General features: G+C 42.8%; 1 protein-coding gene across 1 annotated transcript in view; it reads right to left on the reverse strand.

Moving 5' to 3' along the window:
* Nucleotides 1–404: 404 nt before the first annotated feature.
* Nucleotides 405–12,909, reverse strand: part of LOC143294342 (solute carrier family 23 member 1-like) — a 28,271-nt gene continuing 15,766 nt past the window's right edge. Inside the window, exons 7-12 of the mRNA XM_076605792.1 lie at nucleotides 11,400–11,505; nucleotides 10,054–10,210; nucleotides 6,780–7,033; nucleotides 5,343–5,616; nucleotides 3,378–3,473; nucleotides 405–1,088 (exon numbers count right to left, since the gene is read on the reverse strand). Coding sequence (XP_076461907.1) covers nucleotides 829–1,088; nucleotides 3,378–3,473; nucleotides 5,343–5,616; nucleotides 6,780–7,033; nucleotides 10,054–10,210; nucleotides 11,400–11,505 — 1,147 coding nt within the window. The 3' untranslated portion in view covers nucleotides 405–828. The remainder of the gene's footprint in view (nucleotides 1,089–3,377; nucleotides 3,474–5,342; nucleotides 5,617–6,779; nucleotides 7,034–10,053; nucleotides 10,211–11,399; nucleotides 11,506–12,909) is intronic.

The following is a 12,909-nucleotide window of genomic DNA, read 5'->3' on the forward strand; positions in this document are numbered from 1 at the left end:
CGGAAAAAATATCGCCTGGAGATGTTTTACAAGTTCCACCATGGTCTAATCTCCATCAACTCAGTCTACCTACCAACACCATCAGACAGCAGGCTGAGCTCCAGGAAAAACAACACCTGCAACTACGACATCCCTGCCTGCAGGACGCAATACAGACAGATGTCTTTCTTCCCCCGTACCATCCCGGAATGGAATACACTGCCCCAGGCGGTTGTCACAGCCGAGTCGCTGGACTGCTTCAAGTCTAGACTCGCCTCCTGCCTGTGACACAACAGAGTAGACTCCCCCACCCTCCCCCCACTACCCTCCAACACCTCTGTTTAGGTTCCCACCCCCACCCCCAACCCCCACCAGCTAGCAAGTCCACCCACCCCCACTTTTTTCATCCCCACTGGTTAGTAGTGTCGTAGAAGGCTAGGGCTGTGCCGGTCGGGTGTATTCCCGGGGACCGCTACGGTAGCCGGATTGGCCTAGCTGGAGATGCGAACACACCAGTGGACTGTGCCCCATCTCCCCTATCAGTTAACAGATCATCCCTCGGTAGCCCAGCTAAACTGCGCCCAACAACAACCTCCCACAACACGACAATTCTCATCAGCATATTGACGTTCGTCGTTAAGTGGAAGAAGAAGAAGAAAGACGTACAAACAAAAATAATCATGCATACTATACGTGCTAATCGACGTATCATGTCCATACATTAAAAGTTTGGTGGCTTGATGGATAGATAAGTATGGAAAAAAAGAATTAGAATAAAGAAATGATCAACTATTTCTCCTTCTCTGATGGAAACAAATAGGAGCAGGCTCAACCATTATCACTGCATTGTCAGTACTCTGAATGAACGTCCAGTCTCTTCACTGTCGCAGTGTACGGCGGGAGGAAGGGAACGTGTCGTAACAGCCTACACTTCCGGAGCAGAGCCGGGTACCAGCCCCACCCGTATGTATCCGCTTCCTGCTGCGCATGCGCGGTAAACACAGCGCCGATGTCCTCTGGATCTTCTGTGCTGTTGTTGCTGTTATTGTTCGTTGTGTTTGTTGAGCTTCCGGAAAGCCACTCATGCATGCCACGTTCTTCCATTGTTCCTGAAAGAAAGAAGAGGGAAAAAAAAGTGTGGAGGAAAACAATGAAGGAAGGAAAGAAGTTAGGGAAACTAGGAGGAAAGAAAGTACTGGAAGAAAGGTGAGACAAATGAAGGAGTGAATCCATAATTATGCGGGAGAGAGGGTGCGGGGGGGGGGGGGGGGATATCAGTTAGGTTCTCCAATAATTTGAAGAAGAGACAGACAAACTGACACGTAGATAGATAGATAGATAGATGGACTGATTTATTGATTGAGTGACTGATTGATGGATTAATGCATACATAAATACATACATGCATGCATACATACATACATACATACATTCACTGACACATAAATGCACTGATACAAAGGGAGGTATGAAGGTAGGTAGGTAGGTACGTGGGTAGGTTAAACAAAATTATAAAACAACAATAAGATTAAGGGCTGTGCTTTACTTTCCTTTAGCCCCAGTGATTGGAAACGGAGAATTACACACAAATGAGATTATGACCAACACACAAACGTCACCACTAAACACTTGCAACCGTGTCAACAATACTCCAGAAAACCCAAATGTATGATAGTCGTTTCCGATCATGACCATCAGAACAGCAGAGGGGGCAACTGCTGTCCCGACTGTCAGGATTATAATCTGATTATTGTCCTTTTATCTCTTATTTTTGCTTTTTATTTTATTTTATCATTATTTATTTTTTATTCATTTGTTGATTTTTTTTTTTGTTTGTTTGTTTGTTTGTTAGTTTTTTGTGCGCTTTGAGTTGATTTCATCAAGATTTTGCGCGTTATAAATACCATAATGATGATGATGATGATAATGATGATTATCATTATTATTATTATTATTATTGTTTATTTATTTATTTATTCTGTTCTATTTTATTTTTGAATTTATTTTATTCTGTTTTATTTATTCTTTTTTTTTCTCTCAAGGCCTGACTAAGCGCGTAGGGTTACGCTGCTGGTCAGGCATCTGCTTGGCAGATGTGGTGTAGCGTATATGGATTTGACCGAACGCAGTGACGCCTCCTTGAGCTACTGATACTGATACTTATAGTGGAAAGTGTCTTCCCCAAGTTTCATCCCCACTGTCTAGGCCAAAAGGGCTTTAACCCCTTTAATGCCAGGGATACACAATAGAAAGTGGTGTTTCATGTCATAAAACAATGTCCAAAACAATAAGCCTAAAACTGAGAAAATGGAAAGTCGACGTTGGGATTATCCCCAAAGGCCAACTAGCCCCCAAAGCTGTAATGCTAAAAGCCAGTGCATTATTGCCTTCAAGTTTAACAGTCAAAGCCCTTCACAAAAAGAACTAAGCTGAAAATGGACTGCAAGCTGATGTTGATCTTTAGTGCCCAAGCAGATCCATGAAAACATTAGAAACGTCTTCTGTCGCCCTCTTCATAAAATGCAGTATAAACATTATCATTTCCAATGATATAACCAAAGTTATGCACTTTTTTTTGTTCACTTTCTAAATTAGTTACAATGTGTGTGTGTGTGTGTGTGTGTGTGTGTGTGTGTGTGTGTGTGTGTGTGTATGTGTGTGCGTGCGTGCGTGCGCCCGTGTGTATATATATATATATATAAATATATATATATATATATATATATATATGTGTGTGTGTGTGTGTGTGTGTGTGTGTGTGTGTGTGTGTGTGTGTGTGTGTGTGTGTGTGTGTGTGTGTGTGTGTGTGTGTGTGTGTGCTGTCTGATGTGTACCCATGTGATTGCTTCAAGTTGTTTCTGTCTCTGTGTGTTTTATGTGTGAGGGTGGGTGATACTGTGGACACTGCACACAACAAAGTATGCAATTTTTTACGCTTCCTACATAAATCAAGTTCATTCTTTCATTCTATCTTTCTTTATTTATTTCTCTCATTCATTCATTCATTCATTCAATCTTTCTTTCGTTCTTTCGTTATTTCTTTCTCTTATTCATTCATTCTGGGGGTTTTTCTATTCTTCTTTTTTTCTTTTATTCATTCACCCATTCTCTTTTCTTTCATTCATTCATTATTTCTTTCTCTTTCTTCATTTCTTTCTCATTCATTCATTCATTCATTCATTCATTCTTTCTTTCTTTCTTTCATTCATTCTTTCTTTCATTCTCTTTTCGTTCATTCAATCTTTCTTTCTTTTTTTTTCTTCATGTCTTCCTCTTTTATTTACTCATTCTTTCTTTATTTTTTTCTTTCTTCCTTCCTTCCTTTCCTTTATTCATTCATTCTCTATTCATTCCTTCATTCTCTCCATTATTTACTCATTCGTTCATGCAGCACCGACCCTGCACAGTGTTGTCCAGAAAGCAGGCGACCACGCCCCCTATGATCATAGGAGTGCCCAAGGCGACGCGAATCACCTGGTCAGCATCGTAACTGCCTGCAACACAATCAGAATCTGATTCCCAAATACGGAGTATGGCTGCCTACATGACGGAGTAAAAACGGTCACACGCGTAAAAGCAACACAATCAGAATCAGACTGACGGTAATCCCCGAAAACGGAGTATGGCTGCCTACATGGCGGAGTAAAAACGGTCATACACATAAAAGCAACACAGCCATATTCAGACTCACGGTACCCCCGATAACGGAGTATGGCTGCCTAAATGGCGGGGTAAAAACGGTCTTACACGTAAAGGCAACACAGCCAGAATCAGACTCACGATACCTCCCGCAAACGGGAGTATGGCTGCCTACATGGGTGGGTGGTAAAAACGGTCATACACTTAAAACTTTAAAAGCAACACAATCAGAATCTGACTCACGGTACCCCCTGAAAACGGACTATGGCTGCCTACATGGCGGAGTAAAAACGGTCAAACACGTAAAAGCAACACAACCAGACTCATACTCACGGTACCCCCCCCTTCCCCCGAAAACGGAGTATGACTGCCTGCATGGTGGGGTGGTAAAAACGGTCATACACGTAAAAGCAACACAATCAGAATCAGACTCACGGTACCCCGGAAAACGGAGTATGGCTGCCTACATGGCCGGGGCGGGGTCGGGTTGGGGTGTCGGGGGTGGTGGTAAAAACAGTCATACACCACATAAAACCTAACTCGTGTACATGTATACGAGTGAACGTGGGAGTTGCAGCCCACGAACGAAGAAGAAGATTAACAGTAACTTAATATTTTCTCAGTCGACAAGATATCAAGTGTCATGAAGTCCGTGATGCACATATACAGATTGGATTGCAGGCATGACAATAAGGTTTGATATACAGCATGTATAACAACAACAACAACAACAACAACAAAACCGCTCAACTTAAGTTGTAGCAAGCCAAACCCGATACAATACATTACCTTTCCACTGTTTAACACACAGACACAGACACACACAGACACACAGACACACACACAGACACACACACACACACACACACACACACACACACACAACACGGTCGTATCCACGCATCCACACATACAATTTACATAAACACATGCACAACAAATTTAAACAGATATGACGGTGGAGTCAGCGCAATAACCGAGTGGATAAAGCGTTGGACTTTAAATCTGAGTGTCCTGGGTTCCAGTCTCGGTAACGACACCTGGTGGGTAAAGGGTGGAGATTTTTCCGATATCTGCAGACCTGTTAGTGCCTGAACCCCATTCGTGTGCACACGCACGCAGATCATATACGCACGTTAAAGATCCTGTGATCCATGTCAGCGTTCAGTGGGTTGTGGAAACAAGAAACACCCAGCATGCACACACCCAAAAACGGAGTATGGCTGCCTACATGGCGGGGTAAATAAAAAAAAAAAACGGTCATACACGAAAAAATGTTGCATGTCTGTCTGAGCGTGTATGGCTGTGTGCCTGAAATCTGATTGAATGACTCAGGAAACGAATGATGAGTGTCCAATGACAGTCGTCAGTCGGCTCTACCCAAGTAGTCAGCCTGTTGTGCAAATGACCCTCAGTTTGTAAAGGGCTTAGAGCTTGGTCTCCGACCGAGGATAGGCGGTATATAAGTATCCGTATCAAATCAATATGAATAATACCAAGCTATAACATACATGATGAAAGTGAAGCAAATAAGGCATGAAAACGCCATATTACCACACTAAAATTAACGTTTTTTTAAAGCGAAATATATCAATTCAAATTCAGGAACAACAAAAATAACCATCAACTTAAATGATGACGTGCAAAGTGGAGGGTAGGGAGCAATTATTAATCGACCATCCATTCCCACAGGGTGAAAAAAAAACAAAAAAACTTCGGTATACCAGTGTCCACGCAGTCAGGATAGGTTTCTAAGTAGCCAGGGACGACGATCCCCGCGAAGATGGCCACGCCCAGCACGATGAGATTGCGCGTGGAGTGCAGGTGCAGGTGGCGCGCGGAGGACAGCCCCAGGGCCACCAGCAAGCCCAGCACCACCAGGAAGACCCCGCCCAGCACGGGCTCCGGCACGGTGGAGAACGCCGCCGCCACTTTGCCCACGAAGGACATGCCCACCAGCATGAGCCCTGCCAGCACCAGCACCGACCGGCTGCCTGTCTGTCAACGTCAACATCAGCATCGTCTTCATCATCATCAGCAGCAGCATTGTCGTCGTTGTCGTCGTTGTCATCGTCATCGTCATCGTCATCACCATCATCGTCGTCGTCATTGTCTTCTTCATTATCGTCGTCGTCAATGTCGTCGTCGTTGTCTTCTTCATCATCGTCGTCATCGTCGTCGCCTTCTTCATCATCGTCGTCGTCGTCGTTGTTGTCTTCATCATCATCATCGTCGTTGTCTTCTTCATCATCGTCGTCGTCGTCGTTGTTGTCTTCTTCATCATCATCATCGTCGTTGTCTTCTTCTTCATCATCATCGTCGTTGTCTTCTTCATCATCGTCGTCGTCGTTGTTGTCTTCTTCATCATCATCATCGTCGTTGTCTTCTTCATCATCGTCGTCGTTGTCTTCTTCATCATCATCGTCGTTGTCTTCTTCTTCATCATCATCGTCGTTGTCTTCTTCATCATCGTCGTCGTCGTTGTTGTCTTCTTCATCATCATCATCGTCGTTGTCTTCTTCTTCATCATCATCGTCGTTGTCTTCTTCATCATCATCATCGTCATTGTCACTATCGTCGTCGTCGTTGTCATCATAATCATTATCACTATCATCGTCATCAGTATCGTAGTTGTCTTCGTCAGCTTCATTATCGTCGTCATCATCGTCGTCGTCGTCGTCGTCATCGTGGTCGTCATCTTCATCATCATCTTCTTCTTTTTATCATCATCTTCTTATTCTTATTCTTCGTCGTCGCCGTCGTTGTCGTCGTCGCCGTGGTCGTGTCATCATCACTATCATCATTGCCATACTAGCCCCGCTATCATCAACACTAAACGTTTGACACATGGGCACAGAGATGATGGTGATGGGGGTGGTGGTGGTGATGATGACAATGGTGATCATTATGATAAATATGATAACAATGATAACAATAATAGTAACAATGATGATGATTCTGATGATGATGATGATGATGATGATGATAACAACAATAACAAAAGTCCAGCGCTCCACCATCTGTTTATAAGTCCGTGCCTATACATCACTCCTTCGCCCTCCCAGCACATACACACACTCCCCCCACCCCTACGCCCATTCCACCCCCACCCCCCATCCTCCACCCCCCAACCCACACAACAAACAAAAAAACCCACTCACCCTACACAACCTCAGCAAAGCGATGTTGCCGCTGTAAGTGGCCGTCGCGTGCGCCGCTCCGTACGCGCCGCTCAGCACGCTCCCGACGCCCTCCAGCAGGAGCCCGCGCGACACGGCGTGTTGGGGCGGGGGCGGCACCTCGCAGGAACGCGCCGCGGTCACGTAGTCCCCGACAGACTCCACTACAGAGGACAGCACAGCTGCTGTGAAGCCCACGAAGGCTGCCAGGTTAAAGGATGGCGCGCCGAACTGCCCTGGTTAATAAAGCATGAGAGGTGAGACAGTTGAATAGACCGCAGGAAGGAAGATTCTCATGTGCTGACAGAAATGAGAGGGTTTGTAGAAAATGTAATTCAGGTGAATTGGGAGACGAATTCCATTACGTCTTTAAAGCCATTTTATCGTAAACGACCGAACACACTGAAATTCAGTACACTCTTTAATTCCTCGAAGAAAAAAATGTTGAAACTGGCAAAATTTTTGAAAATTATTATTGAATCTGTGCGATAATTTTGATGTTCTTATTCTTCTTTTTTTTCTTATGTCAGGATATCAGTACTAAACGCTTCAAGTAATATATTTCCTGTGGTGTGTGTGTGTGTGTGTGTGTTTGTTTTTTTGTTGTTGTTTTTTGTTTGTTTGTTGTCTTTTTTTTCTACTTTCCTTTTTTCTCCTTATATTGAATTGCTGATTGTTTATTTGCGTGCGTTCATGTGGGCCCTGCAGGTTTTCTTTTCCTAGGGTTCCACTTTATTTTCTCTCCCACCACCACCCGCCCCCTTTTCTCTCTCTCTCTCTCTCTCTCTCTCTCTCTCTCTCTCTCTCTCTCTCTCTCTCTTCTTCTTCTTCTTCTTCGTGCGATTGCACGTCTCAAGGATGTCGGCCTGTTTTCCCTTGTGTCTCCATGTACCCAAATCGGGTTTCTCGGATTAAAAATGATTTTGAACCATTTTGAACCTTGAACCTTTGAGAGTTCTGTGCTTTACATGACTTACAGAGGCGCGTCACATGATCTGTGCTCTCGAAGTTGGTTGGCTCTCCGAAATTTCGAGGAACAAAGACGATCGAGAGAGGCAGAGCGTGCGAAACAGTAGGCTTCTGGGTTTGGTTTGGTTTTTGTTTTTTTGTTTGTTTTTGTTTTTTTGTTTTTGGGGGGGGTTCGATTTTTAACTCTTTTTTTGTGTGTGTGCATACGATGGCTTTTCATTGACCAGTTTGGCTGTAGCAACGGAGGCTGTCAACTGAAGAAATGGAGGACAGCACATGTTTGCTGCTTTTGCCTTTGTCGATCGCCTTTGGCATTGCTCGAATTTCGAGTAAAAGTTAGCTGCGCATGCGCAATATTCTAAGTGGCCGCGGAACTCTCCAGCGGTCCATTCTGAGCTAAGGTGGCAGAATGGTTAAGACGCTCGTCTGCCAATGCTGAGAGTCCGTGAGGGTCTATGTTTGAATCCCCCTCTCTCGCCCTTTCTCCCAAGCTTAAGACTGGAAAAATCAAACTGAGCGTCTAGTCATTCGGATGAGACGATAAACCGAGGTCCCGTGTGCAGCACGCACTTGGCGCACAGAAAAAGAACCCATGGCAACGACAGTGCTGTCACCGGGCAAAATTATGTACAAGAAATTCGTTCAGATAAGTACACAAATAGATACACATAAACTCAAACCTCACCAAACGCGTTGGGTTGTGCTGCTGGTCAGGTATATGCTTAGCAGATGTGATGTAGCGTGTATGGATTTGTCCGAACTCAGGGACGCCTCCTTGGGAAACGGAAACTGAAACTCTTTGAAAAGCCCTGAAGTGGTGTTTTTGTGATTCAAGTGGTTTGATTAGACAACCGTGAATAGAATATTGTGTGTTTATACGTTTGTTTATTTGCTTATTTAATCAGAATTTTGCCAGAGGACAATGCTCTCGTTGCCATGGGTTCTTTTTTCAGTTCGCCAAGTTCGTGCTGCACACGGGATCTCGGTTTACCGTCTCATCCGAACGACTAGACGCTCAGTTTGATTTTCCAGTCAAACTTGGGAGAAAGGGCGAGAGCGGGATTCGAATCCACACCCTCTCGTAGGATTCCCTATATTGGCATATGAGTGTCTTAACCATTCTGCCACATTCTTCCTTAAAGAAAATAAACCAACATCAATCAATCCAATAAATCTTTGAACACTCTGGGACCAAAATCGCAAACACGGGTAGATATTGTGTTGTCGTTCGGACAAATACGAAGATAAACGCATCTTGTGTGTAACGACGAATATAATTATTAACTCCTTGAGTGCCGCAGCACGCATCACCTATGTGCATGGTAACGTCACTGATAAAGGGAAATAACTCTGGAGGTCTGAAAATTCACACAGTTTATCTAGAATGGTATATTTCCAGACCATTTTCTCAGTTTTAGGCTTATTGTTTCGGAAAGTTATATGACCTGAAACACCACTTTCTAAGGTTTTTTCCTCCAGCACTGAAGGGGTTAATAACTGAAAATAAACAAACAGAAACTAGACTGCCATCTGCTGTGGCTCTGACCGTTGTTGTTCCTCCGACGCCCTCATTGAAAGTGTGCTAACCTTTGCTATTACTGTTTGGTACAGGAAACATTTCCAAGGCAGAAGTTGCATCCCTGAACAGAATCGTAAAAACTGCCACCAAGATTACCGGGGCTGATCTACCTTCTCTAGACGACATATATTATAGCTGCTACTCAGAAAAGCAAATTCAATCAGCCAAGACGAATCACATCCAGCTTTGGGGATTTTTGAGATGCTCCCCTCTGGATGACGGTACAGAAGTATAAGGACGAAAACCAATCGCTTCGCCAGCAGCTTTTTCTCCAAAGCGGTCAATGCCCTGTCTCTCGAACAAATCCAGTATGATATATAGAACTGTGCAACCAACAACCATCTACCTGAATATCTAGTCATCAGCCCCATCCACATGTAATACGCGGCTTCTGTTCAAACGTGTGTGTGTGTGTGTGTGTCCATCCATGCATGTGTGACTACGCACAAGTTTTTGTATTCATATGCACATGTATCCTAATTTCAACTGTATCTGTGTTTGTGTATGATTTTCTATTTTATATTCGTACCTTCTTGTGTGCTATCCCTCCCCCCTCCCCCCAATATTCCTTGTGACCCCGGTAATAAAGACATATTCCATTCTTTTCTATTCTATTCTGTTCTATTCTATATTATCCGAGCATCAAGGGAGATAATACTGACAATAACTTTCGACACCACAGACATACGGGTGGGCATGGACCCTTACCTGGGTAGGTGAAGAGTAACCAGGGCGTGGCCTCCACAAGACCAGCCTTGGCGTCAGTCCTGGCCAGGTAGGTCTGGCTGTTCGGGTCGTCGCTGAACACCCCTGCGGCCGTCAGGACAGCCGCCCCGATCCACGTCAGACATATGGACAGCAGTACCTGAAAGAAAATTTCACTGGCTCTTAGTGCTGCAGCCTTTGGGGCTATTTGACCTTTGGGAACCATCCCAAAGCCGACTGCCCCGAAACCATATTGGCCGAGAGAGTGGGGGTGTAACCTGGGCAAGACATTATCCACTATACTATGATCAAATTTTTGCCCAGATAATCATGACAGCAGATGCCTCTTATGTTGTTCTGGAAGTCAAAGTGGGATACGAATGACTATCATACCATTCCCCCATTGTTCAATACATAGACTAGAAATGAGTGTGTGGAGGAGGGGGGTAGAGGAGGTGCAGGGTAATGTGTGTGGTGTGTGTGTGTGTTGGAGCTCATGTACGTTTATATGTATTTGACTGTGCTTTCATATCTGTCAAACTGCATGTTTGGTGCATATCTGTTATGCATGTGTGGGTGTATGTGTGAATGTGTGTCTTCATGTTTTACATTTATTTGCTTATTTATCATCATTGTTGTCTTATTTATTTATTTATTATTATTATCATTTTATTATTATTATCATTACTACTGCCTTTTTATATCATAATTATTATTTATTTATTTATGTAAGCTTATCTATTATTTATTCACCTTTTTTTCTTTTCTTTTTTTTCTCAAGGCCTGACTAAGCGCGTTGGGTTACGCTGCTGGTCAGGCATCTGCTTGGCAGATGTGGTGTAGTGTATATGGATTTGTCCGAACGCAGTGACGCCTCCTTGAGCTACTGAAACTGAACTGAAACTCCCCCATTGTTCAGAATTGAATTACTTTGTTTGTTTGTTTGTTGTTGTTTTCATCTAAAGAATGCAATGACTCATTTTCTTCCTAATATTCAATTATGTGATTTGTTTTCTTCCTTATATTCAAACATAGCATTCCACCAGTATCGTATGAATACAATGAGCATGGCCTACATAATTATGCGACGCTTTGTGAAATCACTTGTGATGTGCGGGATGGAGTACTAAAATGAATCTTTGTTCTGTCTTCAAAGAATATGTGTCAATCATATTTGTACCTCAAAATGTATTTGACAGCAAAGTAAGTGAATGTATCACTCAAATATGAATGTTTCCAAGCGGTTCTATGGTTGTAATACTCACAGGCAAAACACTTCGAAGCAATTCTATGGTTGTAATACTCACAGGCAAAACACTTCGAAGCAATTCTATGTTTGTAATACTTACAGGCAAAACTTTAAAGATGGGTAGTGTCTGCTTTTTCGGTCCACATCCAATGGGAATTTCAATCCGTTGAAGGTACAGAGAGAACACGATAACCAAGAGAGCACTCCTGGACACAACAAATCGTCGTTTTCATGTACGGGGTACTCTCCCTTTAACGGACATTCTGTTAACGCTTTTTTTTTTTTTTTTTTTAAATCAGTTGCATTTGAAACACAACCAGAATGAATTTTGTCACATACTTGTGACAGTGCTTCATGGCGGCCTTTCTGTGTGAATTATCTTCACACTATAGTTTTAGTAACTGGAGAGAGAGAGAGAGAGACGGATACGGATAATTTATTCAAGTATAATTATTTGTATTTGTATTTCTTTTTATCACAACAGATTTCTCTGTGTGAAATTCGAGCTGCTCTCCCCAGGGAGAGCGCGTCGCTATACTACAGCACCACCCACTTTTTTGTATTTTTTCCTGCGTGCAGTTTTATTTGTTTTTCCTATCGAAGTGGACTTTCCTACAGAATTTTGCCAGGAACAACCCTTTTGTTGCCGTGGGTTCTTTTACGTGTGCTAAGTACATGCTGCACACGGGGCCTCAGTTAATCGTCTCATCCGAATGTCTAGCGTCCACCACTCAAGGTCTAGTGGAGGGGGAGAAAATATCGGCGCCTGAGCCGTGATTCGAACCAGCGCGCTCAGATTCTCTCGCTTCCTAGGCGGACGCGTTACCTCACTCCATATATACCCCTCATGAAGGGGTATACACACATGATCAAATAAAATAAAAAAAGAAATAAGCGGTCATACATCATCAAGAAATAAAATTCAGTGTTTTAAGACATTATGGTTGCTTGCAGTCTGAATGCTTTAAACAGATAGACTGACAAATGGAGAGACAGAGACAGAGACAGAGAGAACAAACGAACGAACGAACTTTTCTTTAATGAGGGAAGTGGAATAAGCATGCATAAAAAAAATGTGTTCTTTTACATCCAGCCCTAAGGGCAAAGAGAAAATAAAATCCAAATATTCACAAAATAACAAAAGGTTGTAGAAATACAAACCGAATAGAACTGAACAGAATTTAATCAAATTAGATTAATTTTAGTGATTCATTTGGTTAAATTGATTTGATTGAATCAATCGAATTACATTAAATCAATTGAATTGATTTGATTTCATTAGATTGGATCGACTTGAATTATTTACATTAACTGACTAAAACTAAACTAAACCAAGCTAAGCAAAGCTAAGCTAAACTCTAAACTAAACTAAGCTAAGCTAAACTGAACAAAACTAAGCTAAGCTACGCTAAGCTGACTGAGCTAAGCTTGGCTAAGCTAAACTCAACTCAACTAAACTAAACTAAACTATACAAAGCTAAGCTAAAAGCAAAGCAAAGCTAAGCTAAGTTAAAGCTAAGCTAAGCTAAGCTAAGCTAAACTAAACTAAATTAACCTAAACCAAACCAAACCAAATCATCAAACTACACCAAACCAAACCAAACCAAAAC

Source organism: Babylonia areolata, chromosome 19 (assembly GCF_041734735.1).
Source record: "Babylonia areolata isolate BAREFJ2019XMU chromosome 19, ASM4173473v1, whole genome shotgun sequence".
In the NCBI taxonomy this organism is placed as follows: domain Eukaryota; kingdom Metazoa; phylum Mollusca; class Gastropoda; order Neogastropoda; family Buccinidae; genus Babylonia; species Babylonia areolata.